The sequence below is a fragment of the Enoplosus armatus genome, chromosome 6, assembly GCF_043641665.1.
Source record: "Enoplosus armatus isolate fEnoArm2 chromosome 6, fEnoArm2.hap1, whole genome shotgun sequence".
NCBI lineage: Eukaryota > Metazoa > Chordata > Actinopteri > Centrarchiformes > Enoplosidae > Enoplosus > Enoplosus armatus.
The window spans coordinates 8,898,451-8,915,411 of NC_092185.1; the positions used below are offsets into that span (position 1 = coordinate 8,898,451).

The window sequence follows — 16,961 nt, forward strand, 5'->3', positions numbered from 1 at the left end:
TTGACTCTGTTTTTCCCGATGCTGTTTACATCAGTTCGTAAACACTGTAATATACGCCTCTATTTTCATATGCTGAGAAACACCGAATGCCATTTCTTCCCCACTTATAATTCAAACTCCACAATGTAAGTGTATATTTATGTGAAACACCCCAGATTTTTATCTTCAAAAATACATATTGGGCCTTTAAGAAAGGAAGCTGTACTGAAATCAAGTATATTGAACCAATGTTTGTCACCCAGGCTGGTATGATACCATTGCTCAATAGCTGAGATTACACAGAATACTTGATGTACAAAATGTTATGAGCATTTTGTAAATTCTCAGTTGTCTCAAGAGGAGACTTTTTGGCCTGTTCTTGCCACATCTTAAAAACTATTGCTCTGTAACATTTTGTCCATGTGCATTTTACTAGTAACTGTCTGGTCACTTAGAACCTGTAAACTTTCAGTCTTGATCTCCGAGTCACCTGAGAGAGGCGACCGCTCCACCAGGTACTATAGAAAACCTGTCCTTGGCTGTTGGAGTTCGCCTGGCCCGGCCCCGGGGTGCAGGAGGCCGAGGCAGCCCCTCCATTCTGCGATAATCACTCTCCAGCCTCTCCTTTCTCTGGGTTCCCTCAAACATCACGCTGGCAGTAAAGTCTCTCTCATTAAGGAAGGCAATGGTCTCATCCCTCTTGCGGCTCACGTATCCTTTAAGAACAGCGTTGTAGGGATTTGACGCGGCATCTGCGTCTGGATCTTCTTGCTGGTGTTTGAATTCCATGCGGGTGATAACAGGCAACAGGAACTGCTTCCCTTCTGTCACGGCACCTCCATCTCTGTGTGATAAGCCCAGAGCCTCAGAGACCAGGCGTGGGGGTAGAGGTACCAAGTCACAGCCTGAGCGCTTGTCCACATACTGTCCAAACTCTTTCCGCACCAGAGCTACATCCTGCAGCGACTGACTCCTCCGCTCCTCCAGGTCTGTAACTATTCGCTCAGGATACGTCTGTCCAAACACTACACCTAAACAGTGAGGATAGTGAGGAAAGGAGATTTGTATGTTAAGGTGTGGAAATATTAAGAAGCCAACAGATGACCCAACAGCCTTATGATGGTAACTTCCTCACCAGCACGTCGAAGCATAGACGCAGGACATTTCCAAGGTTTGTGGATAAGCTCGTCAGGCAGATCTGCAAGTTCAGGACACCATTTCCTAACATAGCTGCCGTAGGGGTCACAGGTCATTGCCGCATCGACGGGGTGCATGACAAAGTTCCAGTGATCCAGACCACACATGCCCCCGTTCTGCCACATCATAGCATCTATGGCGACATCTGCATCCACTAAGGTGTCCTAAACACATGTACATGTTGGATACAGTCAGTAAGTAGTTCTTATTATACTGTTTGTTGCTGTATATGATATCTATGTGAGTGCATTTTGTGCCTGTACGTATGCACAACTCACCTGGAACCAGCGATAGCCTTCTTGCCAGGGCAGGTGGAGATACGCTATGAGAAAAGACGCCACCACGTGTCTTGTGTAGTTGTTCATCCAGCCTGTCAGCCACAGCTGCCTCATGGCTGCGTCCACCAGAGGGTAGCCTGTTCGACCTCGCTGCCAGGCCTTCAGCTGGCCGTGATCACTGCTCCACCGCAGAGCCTGCAAATACCAGCAGGTGAATAATGCTTCGAAATAAATGTAGTTCTTCATAGTGTGATATGAAGAAGGGTAGTTCATCTTTACATATTTCTTTCACACCAAAAGTTTATGTTAATGTCTTATCAAGATTTCTACCTTGTATGGAGGTCTGAGGGATTCCCAGGGGAGGTCAGGAAACAATGTCAGCTGCCAGTAAGCCAAATCTCTCCAAGCCAGTTTGCGTTGGAACTTTGGGGGTCGACAGCGCGCCCCTTTGGCATCCCACAGTAGCCAGCGTGGGCTGAGCTGACCAAAGTGAAGGTATGGAGACAGACAGCTGGTATTTGGGGCATCCGCCCTGCCTGACTCTTTCTCATATCGATACACACCTAGGACACATGGGAGAACCAAAATATACTGTTAGATCAATACCACACTTCTTCACATTCCTACAAACACAGAGTATGATATGTTTATGCTCCTTCTTCACTGAAGTCCCAGGAATTACGAATGTTAGCTGCCCAGTCAATCTGAACACCAAAATGAACACAAAAAAATACTGAGGACTTGATGATCTAATCTTAATTGTATTTTGGGCCGTAGCTCGGGCATACAGGACTGCTCTGCTGTAGTTACTGACCGTTGTGCCATCCTTCCTGCGGGGCATGCGTGCCAGGCCTAGCATGTCCAAAGAGACACCCTGAGGCCAGTGGGCAGGTGTGGGGAGAGATACTGGAGGGTCCAGGGGAACCCCTAATGCAGACCCTGGGTTCTGTTTACAGCAGTTCATGAAGTGAGACACTGAACCTATTCCTAAATCAAGAGAAAAAAACACAGATGTTCACCATAAAATTAACAGGCTTGTGTTACTATATACTATTGTGTTACTATTGTGTTACATATTTCAAGCTTTGATATTTACCACAAATATCTAAGCAAGCTCAGTACACTAAATTCATTTTGTTGTGACTAACCTCTGAGTCCCACACCCTCTGTGCTGACAGAGTAAGGGTCTCTGAGACAGTACGAGTGAAACATCCGACATTCAACACCATCTTTCTGAAGGGCTGACACCACCATATCATCCCTCTCCTTCAGCCAGGGCTCATAGACGGCATTAGCCAAGACTGTTCTCGCCCCGGTCTCCTTTACTAGCTCCTTAAGGGTACGCAGAGAAGATCCAACCTCATTCCCCTCCCCATTTGCCTTGAGGAAGACAAGATGGCTGCCAATGCGCTCCAGAGATGAACAGAAACAAGCCAAAGCTTGATGAAGCCAGTATTTACCTGTTAAAAAAGAAAAGATGTGATTGGACAACAGTCAGGTGACTTGCAAATTATATGACAAGAACAGCTACCACTAAGGGCAGTGATGCTTTGACAAAGACTGCCGTAAATACTGATTACTAGGTCAACTTACAAGCTCCCCCCATAGCCACTGTCACCCCAGGTCCCTCCTCCTCTTCAGGGCTCCAGATGAAGACAGGGATGACAGGTGCACCAACCTCCAATGAGCCAGTGAGAGCCGGGTTGTCGCAAAGTCGCAAGTCCCTCCTGAACCACAGCAGTACCGGTGCCGGTGCTGATGGAGAACCAGACAAACCTACAACCTGCTGGCCAGCACCTTTACGCCGCTGACGCCTGTTCTTAGAGCGTTTTGGTTTCTCAGATGGATTCAAATCTACCTCACCCATCACTTGGTCACCTTCTTCAACCGTGTCTTGCTTGGAAAATGAGCCTGACGGTCTAGAGACACACACAGTCTGACTTGTCCCTGGTGTCTCCTTATTATATTTATCAACATACGTGCTTTTGTGAAGCTCAGTCTTTTGGGGTGTCTGTGGTGGGTTCACCTTGACCCAGGGTACAGTTTGTGGTGAGCTGGAGTTTTCTCTCCTGCCAACTGCATCTGCTGGCTGGGTGTGGCTGCTTCCCTGAGGCTGAGACACTGATTTCAGTTGAAGAGAGCTTCTCTGATTCGGTCTCTCTCCAGGTCGCTGAAGTCGGGACTCTTCTTGATCTTTCATTTCCAGTAGAGAGAGATGCAATGCAAGTTCCAGTTCATCATCTTCCGTCTACAATTTGATTAGGACAACCCATTATTAGTACTGTTAAAGTAACTGCTTATAGTCATTGGGGTAGAGATGATGAATTTCATGTACAATACTGGCAAATACATGTGCAAATAGTAACAATCAAACAAGCATAACAAGAGCAAGAGAGCAAGTTGTTGCAGTTACTGTCGAGAAGTATGCACTGTATCTTATATGATAAAACACCAGCGTTGGTGTTTTGCCCAAACTATGCAAAAATGTTTTGTGGTCGCTTTGTTTTTTTTATTATGGGCTATCAAGGTTGCAGTTGGAGAAAATGATAAGCTAGCTAGTGTTAATGCCTCTTCCATTTAGTTCTTTGAATAAAACAATTTTATGTTTAGTAAGGAATTTTTTTACAATAAATAATTTCACAGGGTTTGAAATTAAAGTGTGTCCACTGTAAATTTCTTGTTGCACTTTTGATGTTTAAGACTCTTCACACCTTTCATACAGCCACACAGGTGATTTCACTTAATTAAGCTAATTAGGACTCTGTGGATGTGTGCAGACAGTGCATGACAGACATCTCTCTGTTAGCTTTGTTCCACCTTTAAGAGCAGAAAAACTTACACCTTTGCCTTTTCTACAAGGTTAGTATTAATTATGAATGAATTATGAATACACCAATACTTCAGATATTTTTGTTTGTTTGTTTGTTTTACTAATACTACTATATTAATGACAAGTAATTTTTATCAGAGCTGCACTGAGCAGAGGTCTAATCAACCAGAGTAAGTGAGAACACCTGGGTGTGCAGGTGTTGAACACACTTGCAGTCATTAGATCTGTGATTAGTGAAATTAGAGTTTCCTAAATGGCTTGAATCTAATATTAGCTCCCAGTATCCCACTGAGTGTCCTAAGTATCCCAGAAGCCCAGACCACAGGCTTTCTCTAAGTCCATTTTTAATAAACGTTGTAGTTAACGCATGTCTGTTTAATCTTACACATTTATTATATACATAGATAAGTATATTGTTGTACAAAAGTGTGTGCAAATTGTGTATGTATCTGTCACTTCAAAGGTGTATATTACTTTCAAGGGTTCGTTGTTTTTCTAATGACATTGTTGTAACACTTCTTGGTAGCAATCATAAATTATGTGATTACTATTAGCTGTTAGCTACATAAGGGCTGAGAAAGTGGCTCAATTATAAACTCAGGTATAACATTTATTAGTGGTACATGAAATTCTTGTACTTGAATCAGTTTTTTTAAAGTACTTCTTACAGCACATTCATAACTTTGAACTCTTTGTATGCGGTATTTGGATCGAGAAAGCCAAAACAATAGCAGTATTAAAACTTTGGGGCGGCTGCTCCCAGGTCAGGAGCTAACAACACAAGCTAGCTATAACTCACATCTCCTGTGAGCAGGGAGCCAAGTACAGTAGAGGGATGCCTGGTGAGGACATTGGCATATTAAGCAAGCCAACAGTTAACAGTTAGCTATTTTTTATAGACAAAAAGGGGCAAAAATGCCATTGAAAGTGGCACTTATATTTTACAGGTGGCCAGAAAGAAAGATCCAATGTTGCTCTATTTCTGCTAATGTCGACGTAACTACGCTAGAGTTGTTTGCTAACATGTTAGCTATGACAGCTTCGCTCACAAGTTTAGCTAATTTGTGGAAGTCGTAGTGGTCAAGACTTGCAGCTCAAAGGGGTAAGTAAGATAAAACAAAAACTTTATATAGCGTAATATTAACAAAACATTGTTGCTCACTTGCTCTGATCTGTTTTCGTAGAATTCTCATAGCTATTTCTTCTCTATCATTTTATGTTTGTATAGGTATGCTATACTTCAATTCAACAAACACTCACTGACCTTAGAGAAATATTCCTTGTAAATAGAGGTGAGGACGGAGTGCAGGGAGCTGTTGGCCGTGGACAGGGGCTGGATGAGGGACAGGAACTGTGAGCGGGTCTCCTGGTGTCCCAGGGCCGACACACACATCGCAAAGAACCCTTCTGGATCCTCTCGACCCGCCAGCACTTCCCTTAACACCTTTCTCACCAAGGCTTTAATGTCTTCGGCACCAGCCGCTGCTGAAGGAGGCATCTTCAAGTGAAAGGTGACGATAAAGTATCGCTATAAAATACTGTAAAACTGCTATGAATTCCTGATAAGTCTAGTACCGAGCATTTACAACCCAACGTGCTCCACGCACTGGTTACCAAACAACAGCTGATTTTGAGTTACACAAGCCATGTGTCGGTGTTTTGTAACCTGCAAAGCTGAAGGTTTGTAATGGGTTAATATCACCAGTAGGGGGTGTACCAGTCTAATAAATAAGAGCCATGTTGGGAGGATGGTGAAACCCTTGGGTGCCTGGCTTTTTTTCACAGCATGTGAGTAACAGTTGGGATTCCCTGTTTACATTTCATTAATTTGAAATTAGGGTAGAGAGATGTGTATATAATACATGTTATAGGAATGTCTTGTTTTTTGTCATAGTGTCCTCTCTCTCCCTCTGTTTCATCTTCCTTCCTTCTACAACATAATCAATCTTCTACCAGATCATATGTCTCAAGTCAAATTTGTCATGACAGGAGTCCCCACAAGCCAAATCCAATCAAATAGGGATCCTTGGTTCAATTTGAAGTGATGTAAAAAATGCTGGGGGGACATCTCCCTTAAGATAATCATTCTATAATTTTTACATAGCCTTCATCTTGACAGGAATGTAGTCCTTTTCAAGTGCACCCTGTGATGTGAGACTGAAAAACAAAGGCAGGAGACATTGTACCCAGCAGTGAATTTTTAATCATGGTCTGTATTCACGCTGTAGAGGGCTTGCTAAGTAATTGATTTTTTTAATGAGACCATGCATAAGCTTTTGAATGTACACAGCAGGGAACAATAATTTGTGACACTGGCAGACCAAACTCTAAAGTGTGTGTAGTTGATAAGATCCACTTATAATACTGTATTACTGAAATTACTCAAAGTCTATTTTGTTCATGCTAAGATATTCTAAAGTGTTCATCTAAAATGTGACTCAGGGCTTCAGGTACAAGGACATACAGTCTCAATCACTCAGGCTTTTATCTGAGAAGTAGTCAGAGTGTATGAAGGGAAGATGTGTTGAGAGCAGTGGTATGTGGCGAGAGGAAGACAGAAAGAGAGGGAGAGAGAGAAAGAGATTGAGAGAGAGAGAGAATCAATAGTGTTTAGACAGAGAAGTGGAGTCTAAGTGTGTGATCAATAGAGAGCAGAGAGGAGAGATTAGCTGCTTTTCTCTCTCAAACTAACACTGACAAATTGGTGAATTGGTGTATCGGCCCTTGGGCTAAACGGATTGACCTGCTGTTTCCATGTTCTACCGTGTACTGTCAATAAAGATCTGTGTTCATTGTGGCTCTCAATGAAGAAAGTGAACGAAGCACCGGAAAAGGGGAAAGGAAGGAAAATGGAGAAGTAAAAACGGGGAAAAGCAAAGTGCAGCTCAGGTGCCCAAGCAGCCTTGATCGTCACAAAATGTCCACACCTCTGTCTCATTAACACATACGTGCACTCACATGTGCATCCTCGTGCACACGGTTATAAAACCATAATAACGTCTCCAGGAAAATTAATGGAAAGACAGATTAAAAACTAAGTGAGGAGAAACGGGCCACTGGTGTAGCTATTTGCAACTCATAAATCATTCTGACACACCCACGCGCATGTAGACACATGCATACACACACACACATACACACACGTACTGTAATTAACCACAGGCTATTTACTCTCTCCTGCTGTAAATTAGACATGCAGACACAGTTATTACATTAGGGGGATCTGCCATGCAGAATACTAACAGGAGGAGGAGGGGGACACTGGTGCACACAACAAACGGCTCATACAAACATAAACACACACATACACGTACACAAGAAAGAGGGTATGGAAGAATCATAGACTGACAGGAGTGAAAATGAAGCTGCAGCACAGAGAATAGGGGCCCCCAGCTCTTTGTTCCCTGCTGCATTTCATTATCTGAAACGCCAGCCAACACACACGACACACACACACACTCACACAACGCACCTCCCCCTTCCCTAAAGCTGTCTGCCTCCACTCCATGCACACAGCACAAAAAGAGAGGAAAATAGAGATACTGCGTCAGTGCCATTCACTGGCATCTGGACTTGGTCATGACAAGTACGTCTGCATGGTCATCCTGAGCAGATCAGCCGGTCCAGAAGCTGCTCTGAACAGTTGAACAGTTCCCTTCAGCCTGCGCTGGCAGAAAGCACTTTCCCATAAATTCTATTTTAAGCAGAATAGGAGATAAGGACTTGATTAAAGCCAGTATCGATACTCTGCCTTGGGTAGCTTGTCTCCATTTAGTTCATCTGAAGGTTTTTTTTCTTCTGGCAGTCCACCTCCTTCTGTTTGTGTGTGTGTCCTCTGGTTCCCCCTACCTTCCTCACCCCTCTCTGTCCCTCTGTTTTCCCACGGTGATCGATAGCTCATTACAATCATTGACTGCGGCTCATCAGCACCTGTTAAGGTCTGGAGAGACAGAGAGAAGGTGCATGTGCGTCTGAGAGTGTGTGTTGTGTGATGCAAGCCTATTGATAATTAGAAAAGATTGGTCTGGAATGAGTCAGAGGTGAGGTTTGGCGTTTGAATGGTTATTTTCTGATTCACATTCATTGCTGCGGGTGTCTAGTTTGTCGCCGCTTTATGGTCTGTGGTCTTGGGGAACATCTTATTATGCAACTCACGTGGGTACCATGGATTGTTGCTATGGTGATTGCCAAGGGAGCCAGAGTATTATAGGTGTTTATCCTAGACAGGAGCAAGGCTACTCACCGTCTATCAGGACACGCTTCAATTTACCACACAGTTTGGACCACACATTAAGATCAACACAGTCACAGAGGGACAAAGGGAAAACACAGCATACAACACAGTCAAGTGTGGATGTGATAGATTATTCAGTATTCATATTCCTGGAAGACAGACCTTGTTCAAACACTCAGTTGTTGGTTTAATGCGTCACTGCAGGGTTTGTTTTTGGAGAGGACAGACTGTGAGCAGAAAGAAGCAAACAGAGAAAAAAAAAGAGAGACTCTAGAATCTACAAACCATGGTTAAGGGCAAGGAGAAATGTGCAATAAATAAATAAATAAATAAAAGAGACAATAGTGAGACCCCATGGATTCATTCACAAGATGTGGTCTAAGAAAAGGAGAATTGGCGTAAGAGTGTGAAGTTTTAAGGAAAGGGGATATAAATAGAGTGAATACAATGGAGGACTGAAAAGAGAACAAGTCTCTCAGCCCATGCATAAATTACACACATCATTTACATATTCATTATGTTTTGTGTACTAATGAGAGTATTTGCTTAATGCCTCCACCACCACTAGCAGCTTTTGTTTGACACGAGAGATTTTAAAGAGGAGGAAAAAAGACAAAAACAGGGGAGAAAGGGTCATCTTAGTTAAGTGGGTGAGGTCAATGGCACACAGTCGATTTTACTGATAATCAAACAATCGTATTGCTGTATAGTGCGTGTGTGAACAAGTACAACCTGCACAAGGCTCTTAAGAGATGTGAAACGAAGCACGCATGTTGGGGGTTGGTAAAAGTTAATTAAAACAACACAAGCTTTCTCCAAACTCTCTCTTCGTCTTTCTCCTCTTGTCTCAGTGGAATAAGTAACTGCTGTGGTAATTACCTACAGGGCAGTCGCTCTGAGCATTCCTTCAGGTGCCAAAAAAGTCTCCCAAATGACAACAAAGACCGCCAATTTGCGGCGTGCATTTAAGAAATGAAAAGTTGTGTATGTGTCAATTAAGTAATGTATGTGTGTGTGTATATACAAACACAGCATTTCGTACACACAGAGGGTAAATGATTCAGAAAGTGGATGAATGAAATGAGGGGAAGAGAGAAGGATGGAAATGTAGAGACAGGGGGAAGGGCAACGGAGGGATGAGCTACAAATGAGAGCGATGGCGGTGGCAGGTTGGCACAGTGCCATCCAGTCAGGACTTGAGCGGGGGCGGGCATGGGCATGGGCGAAGGGGCGAGGAGAATAAGAATGGAAGAGGAAGAGAAACAGACCTCCATACTACTAGCATGGTGCCACCTTGGCACAGGCACAGTGGGGCGAAACGAACGGCAGAACGGGCAGAGAAAAGGAAGATATAGAAAATATCAGAGGACGGCAGAGCATAGGAGTGAGCAAGATGCCAGCAGACAGAGGATGACTCAGATGTAGATAGATGAAGAGAAGCATAGAAGGATGTTGAAGAGAGAAATGGATGATACAATGAAACCGTAAGGTGTAACTCCGTAATGACCGTTGATCATACGAAGAAAAATATCAGCGGAAAATCCTGCATTCTATCCATTATGCGACTTTTCTTCCTCTCTATGCCAGCCGCTGCGTTGCCACCGGCGGGCACCATGCCAGCCTGCAGTCGTGGCATACCCGAAGCAATCAAATCGGTCGGCGGAGAACTGTCTTATTCGAAGACAAGGAGACTCACCTCTGAGGATTTGCTGCTAATCACCGTTTGTTTGCGTGGACAAAACCAAGAAGAGGTGCCCAGGCAACGGTTGCCAGCGATTCTGTGATGGCATCTTTTCAGGGGCGGCAAGGGCACAGGGAGAAAGATGGCACGCTGCCAAGCCAACATAACACACACATTTGCAAACAGAAACCTCCATACGGTGAGCAGAACATTTCGGATGCCTTAAATGTTTTGGCGATGGCATCCCCTCAAGGGAGAGACCAGAAACAGAGATGGCACCATGCCAAACGCAAACTGGGAGGCATTCACGGGCGCCACCAGAAGCTGTGCAAAAGCGTAGTAAATACGGACACAAAATAGTAGCAGAAGGTTGGAACCAGAGCCACAAATGCAACTGTGGTGGGAGTAAGGGACAAAAACCATTTCCTCGATGCCAACTCAGTGCCAACTGCTGCACTGGAAAGAAGCTGCTGCCCACTACAAAGAACTAAGACAAGGGATCGTACCATTCCAATATGGAGAGGAAGAGTATGTTCAAGAAGAGGAATAATGAGCAAAATGAATACAGGATAAAGAAGAAGAAAAATGGGTAATTTTGTGCTTAACGAAGAACAGTGGGAGTGGGTGGACAAGGATGATGAAGAGCCTCTTTCCTGCACATGCACACCTGGGATGTTCTTAAAGGGATATCCCCTCAGACTGCTGTGTGTGTCAAAGGGAGGAATGTGTTGGCATCATCTCCGGGGTGTCAAGCTGTGTTTCTCTATTGCCAGTCAGGGAGGGTGCTGCAGTCGTCAGGGGCGGGCAACTGTCTGGGCATCTCATCTGCAGCTAATTAACAGCCACACACTAATTCTAACAGCCGATCATAATTAGCGATTTAATCGCTCGTCAACGCTTTTCGCCCCCCTTAAATTGTGCCTCCTATTTGGACACGTGCGGATAAGCTAAGGAACGCTGGATCCCCCCTCCCCTCCTCCTCGTCCTTCTTTCCTTCATCCTTGGCTCCAGACTCCAGTGGGATCTTAATTAAGCCTGGGCTTCATTATGCAAATGGAGTACAATAAACGACAGCAGAGGTGGAGCTGGATCCAGACTGAAACGGAACGGTGGGAGGGGAGCACTGGAAGTGGAAAATGAAGAGATGTGGAAGGTTACCAAAATCGTCTATAGGATGTTATTGCACTACAATAATTGTATGTTATTGTAACATGTTGTAACATGCATGTCTTCGGTGTACCACTACCCCGTGTGTCGTGAGAACCAACATTTTGTGCTCTGATGCTCCATCTCTGTTGGAAAAACTTCTCTGAAATAACACTGGATGCGCAGAATGTCGTCTCTCATAAAGCAAATTCATAAGGGAATGGTGACAATGAACCCCTTAATATCACCAGTTGGCCGTTGTCGTGGATACGAAGAAAGATGGTAGATATAGGGGGAGAGAAAGGAGGCAGACAGAAACACTGACAGTGGCAGCAGCATGGCAGCTAATGTCATCTCAGTTTAATCATCGCATGGGATCATGGGGTTCATGAAAATTCATTTGCATATCATTAAATGGAGAGAGGTTATTTGGTGCGGGCAGCCAAAATGGGATTGGATGAAGGAAGGAGGAAAAAAAGGCAAATGGAGGGGCTCGTTATTAAACAGCAATGTTTTATAGTCCGCCAGCCGATTCATTTAATTTGGGCGTAATTAAAATGTGTCAGACTCAATCAATCATTCCAACAGGGATACTATCAATGTTTCAGTCTGAAAAAAGACTAATCAGTGGATATGTGGTCGGACATTTTCCAATAACAGTCTAAGTGCTTTAGTCTACTATGAGCTTGACCCATCCACTCTTTTTTCTAATTTATCTGAAGGAGAGTATCAAAACATCAATTGTGACTTCTATGTGTTGTGTCGAGACATGTCTATCTCTGACAGGTGGTGATGCCACCCTGTGTTACTCAGTAAGAGGATAGCTCACACTGTCTTTTTGACCTTAGTAGTAAGCTGTCAGTGGTGTGTATGTATGTGCTTGCATATGTGCGTTGCTCATTTGCATAAGTGATGTAATTAGACCGCCCTTTCACATGCAGATCAGTTTGACAACATGGCAATCACTCCAACACACACATACAGCCATACACACTTACACACACACTTACACACACATACACACACGACAACACACGCTTACTGCCGTGACCACCCCCATATCATGGGGAGTCTGTTGTCTGTGGGCAGAGAGTGTAAAGATTAACATAATCCAGTTAATAAGTGTGAGTAATATTCACACAGTGACGCGTGGCGTAGACACTGTCCTGCTGATGCGTATTTGTATCTCATTATAGATGTAAAGTACTGAAGGGGGACTGACAAGGGGGTGCCAGTGTGGATGGGGGATGGTGTGGGGTCACAAAAAAAGTGTGGGCCCCTATGTAGAGATACCCAAGAATGACAATAAACAGCAGTATTTTTATAAAGTTATACTATCCACCCTTTCTACAGAGGAGTGCAGATATAATATAAAGACAGATTACACAGGATACCTCTTAACTAGGATGCTGGAGATCAGTATAGGAAGTCTTTTTAATGTTTCCACAAAATCAGAAAGACAATTTCTCAAATTTTTCTGTTCATTTACAGTACTAAGAAGGCGCAGAATGTCATTTTTTTGCGGCAGAATGTAGGAATTATAAATAGAGTGTATTTGCGCTTGCAGGCTAGCTCTGCCACATGATTGATTAGGATGGTGTGACGGCCATTAAAAAGTCATTTAAAAGATGGATAGGGACCACATTTCCAAATAAAAACCACTTTATACCTGATGAAGTGCTGAACAAACTCTCCTTCAAAGACATTTACTGATTACTCTCAGCATGTGAGTGAGTGTAATGTGGGAAGCACCCATGTACTGTGTGTAGCTCTGCATCAGCTGCAGGTGATACAAAACCAATATTCAGGACATAGTCGGGCAGTGGGTAGGGATGTTTACGTTTTTAAAATTAAAAGAAGCAGCATGATACTCATTTGGACGGAGGTGTAAACTACCGGCGTACGCACAATGCCACAAACAGGCCTACACACGCACAAACTGATTGAAATGTATCTGATAGCACAGCATCGCCTTCGTCTGAAGCTTTATCCAAAGAAGCAGAGCTGTGTCTAAATGTGCGAATGTATTTCAGCTCTGTCTCTTTAACTCAGGGCTCCACCACAGCAGCATGCTTTGGGATTCATGCATAAACATGAGCTGGCCTTTCAGCTCTCTCCTCACATAACCAATCTAAATCTAAATGAGCCCCCACTACAGATACACCAGCAGGCAATGACATTACACCCCCCCCCCCAGCCCCAGCCCAACCCCCTACTCTACCCTACTACCCCCAGCGACACATATACACCAGCAGGCAATAATTTCACGCCATCCCTCAAAGCCCCCCCTCCACCTCCTCCACACACACACTCGTACCCCTTTTTGCCGCAACCCCACCAGCTGCACAGTACTCATTTGATTAAGAGGGGGAGGACAGGGAGAAGGAGAAATGGTGGGGGATCACTTTATCAGGATGACTTTCTAAGATGGCTATCATCAGCTACGAAGCTATCTCAAGCCGTCTTCTGTGTTCACTTTGCTATTGTTCTCCCCATGTATCTGTTTATCTGTTCCCTGCAACCCCAATCAGAACTGTTTCACGGATATGTTTCCTCTGTTGTCGCATTTATGTGTAATGGTGAAACGAATGGCTTGCTGCTGGGGAATGAGGATCTGATACCAGGTTGTGGTTGAGAATCTGAATGAACAATTCTGAATTCTTGGATTGTAGTTTTTCCTCTCTGGCAAGTTGTCTCATCAACCACTGGAAAGTTTTACACAAAAAAATAACAAAATAATAAAATCTGCCCTACCAACCTACGCTGTGGTCTTTGAAATGTTGCATATGAAAATCTGCGTGTCCTAAATGTGCTGTAGTGTGCAATTTTCCTCCCCTCTCTCCCAGAGTCGTAAAACACATTATCATCAGCAGCAGCAGCAGCAGCAGAAGCAGCAGTGTAATTCATCCGAGGTCGTTAATATTCATCATATCATTTAGTCACAAAGGAAACTCATCTGGCTGAATGTCACAGATGTAATTAATGAAGTGACCCCAGAGGTCATGGCTCCATTCACCAAACGCCTTCCACACACTGCCATGTTACAAACACACACACACACACGTAGTTGCACATCAAAAGCTTTCCAGCCAGATACACACCACCACCAAACATACAACCTGGAATATGAAGTACATATAACAGGCAGACACCCTCGCATACCACAACATTCACAAAATGGCTTCTCTCAGTTAGACCAAAGGGATGAGACAAGAGCATGCACCAAAGCAGACTTTATTTAGCTCAGTGGAGTATGGGAAGGGAAAGGAAGAGAAACACACACCAATAGGGGGGAACTGGGGGAGGGAGAGTATAGAGACACACTAAACCACTGGAGCAGGACATAAGGACAGGTGCACATCACAGGTATCTTTTTGGTCATCACTATGGCAACAACATATCCAGAAAAAAATGAAAAGAATAGTTTTACCTACAGTAAGGATAACAGAGTCCCTTCACCATAGAGGACCCCAATATGTACATCTTACAGTCACTAAGATCAAGAGAATACGAGAGAAATTAAATTTAAAATAATCAGTATACAAAAAACTGCCTTTGTGGTATTTGGAATGCACATTTCTGTACAGAAGAAAGCTCATTGGTATTGTCGTAAACATTGGTTAGTTTAAGAACAAAACATGACATGAGTTAGTCAGTCCACATCCTTTGGAAAGTTGGCTGTGATGTCAGTCTGAGTTCAGCAAAGCTGTTTTAGCCGGACAAATGAACTAGAGACATTGCAACACAGAAAGACTGACACCACACCAGTGGAAGGTTTGGGGCTGAACTCCTTCAAATAGCTATGCAGTATCTCCATAAGTATTGAGAATGCCCCAAGCAGGTTTTTCTGAAACTGGAAGCTTGAAAAAATATTTCTGGTATTACGAAAGCCATTTCTATCTTCTGAGTGGGGGTAATTAATAGGATACTGAAAAACAAACCTGATGGAATTGAGCCCCACATATCCATTTGTTTTCAACAGAATAACAGAGGAGCAGTTTATCAACAGCATCACAGGTATCATTACAGTTTGTAGTCATTAAAGCCTAGTTGTAAAGCGATCAGAGCATGCATCTTTCTACAGTATCGTTAGAAACTACAGTACATTAGCAGCAAACTGGACATCCTTAAGGGCTGAAGTTCAACACTATGATAAAAAAGAAAGAAAAATAAACTGCAACATTTCTCAAGAGAAGTAAAACTCTTTAACCGCTATATTACAGACTGCCATGGCTCTAGTTTGGGGTTTTGGTTAGAGTCTCCAGTGTGCTTATGAGAGGCAGAAAACAGTAGCTTAGATATAGGGACTCCTTCCTTCTTTAAAAACAGCAATACATCGTCAAGTAAACAGTAGCGCTTATTTTTGTAGGTCATATGGTTAAAGTATTATCACGTCTTTGGATTTTTGTCTTAAAGCATTAATTATTGTTTAGCTATTATTGTTATATTATCATTATTACAGTTAGAATAAGGGCTGGTTGCAAATGAACACAGGAAGAAATGTAGAGAGAAAAATAGGAAAGTAGGTAGGGAGGGAGAAAGAGGGAAAATAAATTAAGCGTACAAAAATAACATCAATAACATCCAAAGTTTTTCTCAGCTTTGCGCAGTAGCTCTCTGTCTGTAAGTGGAAAAGGGAGCTATGTCTCAATCATCCAATGAAGTCTTGAGTCAACCATACAAAAGCTAAATACTGTACATTTACCCCTCACACTATTAAACACTTTAGTTTCAATAAGGTTTTTGTAACAATCTATTACTCAGAGGTGAAAAGCTCAGATCTTTGAAATACAGAGATGTTTTTGTTTATATCTGTTAATACTTAGTCCAAGGTTAAACCATGCCTCTTCTGTTTTAAAAACAGAAAAGTACAGTATTAAGATCACATCTGAAATGGAGCCATGTTGAGCTGTTGACCTGAGCATAGAAAGCTTTACATTAATCACATAACATTGGTCAGCCATTGGTATATTCAAATAGAACGGAAAGGCAGTAAGTCACCTTGCCTGAACATATCAAAGCTGTCATAATCTTTTCACAATCATGACACTATTATATCGAAGCAAGACAGTTTATCTCAATCCATAAGATTTATATTAAGAAACTATTACTAAACACACACAATGTAAATTTGAGTTTGGTTAAAGTTTTCATATACAGTTTAATGGTTGAGTGCTATAAAAAATAGTTTGCCCCTTTCAGGACAAACTGGCCTTTACGTTCTGTGCTATTTGGGCTGTTATCCACTAAAGGAACATAGAAGGTGTACATGTACAACAGAAGACTCATCATTGGCTTGTGGAGGGTGAAGCTGCATTCTAGCACCGCATCAGTCTATTGGTACTCGACTTACCTAGGCCAGCTGCAGATCGCACCCATTCACTGTACAGACGTCAGCTCTGCAGTTTGTTACTGAAAACAAACATGTTGAAACTAAATCCACAGACATGTAAAATTTTGGTTACGAGCTTTGGAATCTGAGTCAGTCTTTACAAAAGCTCTATGCGAATACCTCAGTGTATTTCAAGGATATTTTTCCGTTTTGTTTTTTTTTTTCCCCATCTTCTTCTTCTTCCACAGTTAACTGCTTTGTTTTTCTTCAAGTTTATCTTTTGG

At 43.0% G+C, this 16,961-nt stretch overlaps 1 protein-coding gene across 1 annotated transcript; it reads right to left on the minus strand.

The window, feature by feature from the left end:
* Positions 1 to 465: 465 nt before the first annotated feature.
* Positions 466 to 5,782, minus strand: LOC139286255 (deoxyribodipyrimidine photo-lyase). Its single transcript, XM_070906995.1, is given in 10 exon segments — positions 466 to 1,010; positions 1,115 to 1,340; positions 1,455 to 1,649; positions 1,785 to 2,017; positions 2,074 to 2,158; positions 2,269 to 2,441; positions 2,603 to 2,914; positions 3,048 to 3,373; positions 3,434 to 3,702; positions 5,549 to 5,782. Coding segments are annotated over 10 exon segments (2,598 nt in total).
* Positions 5,783 to 16,961: the final 11,179 nt, after the last annotated feature.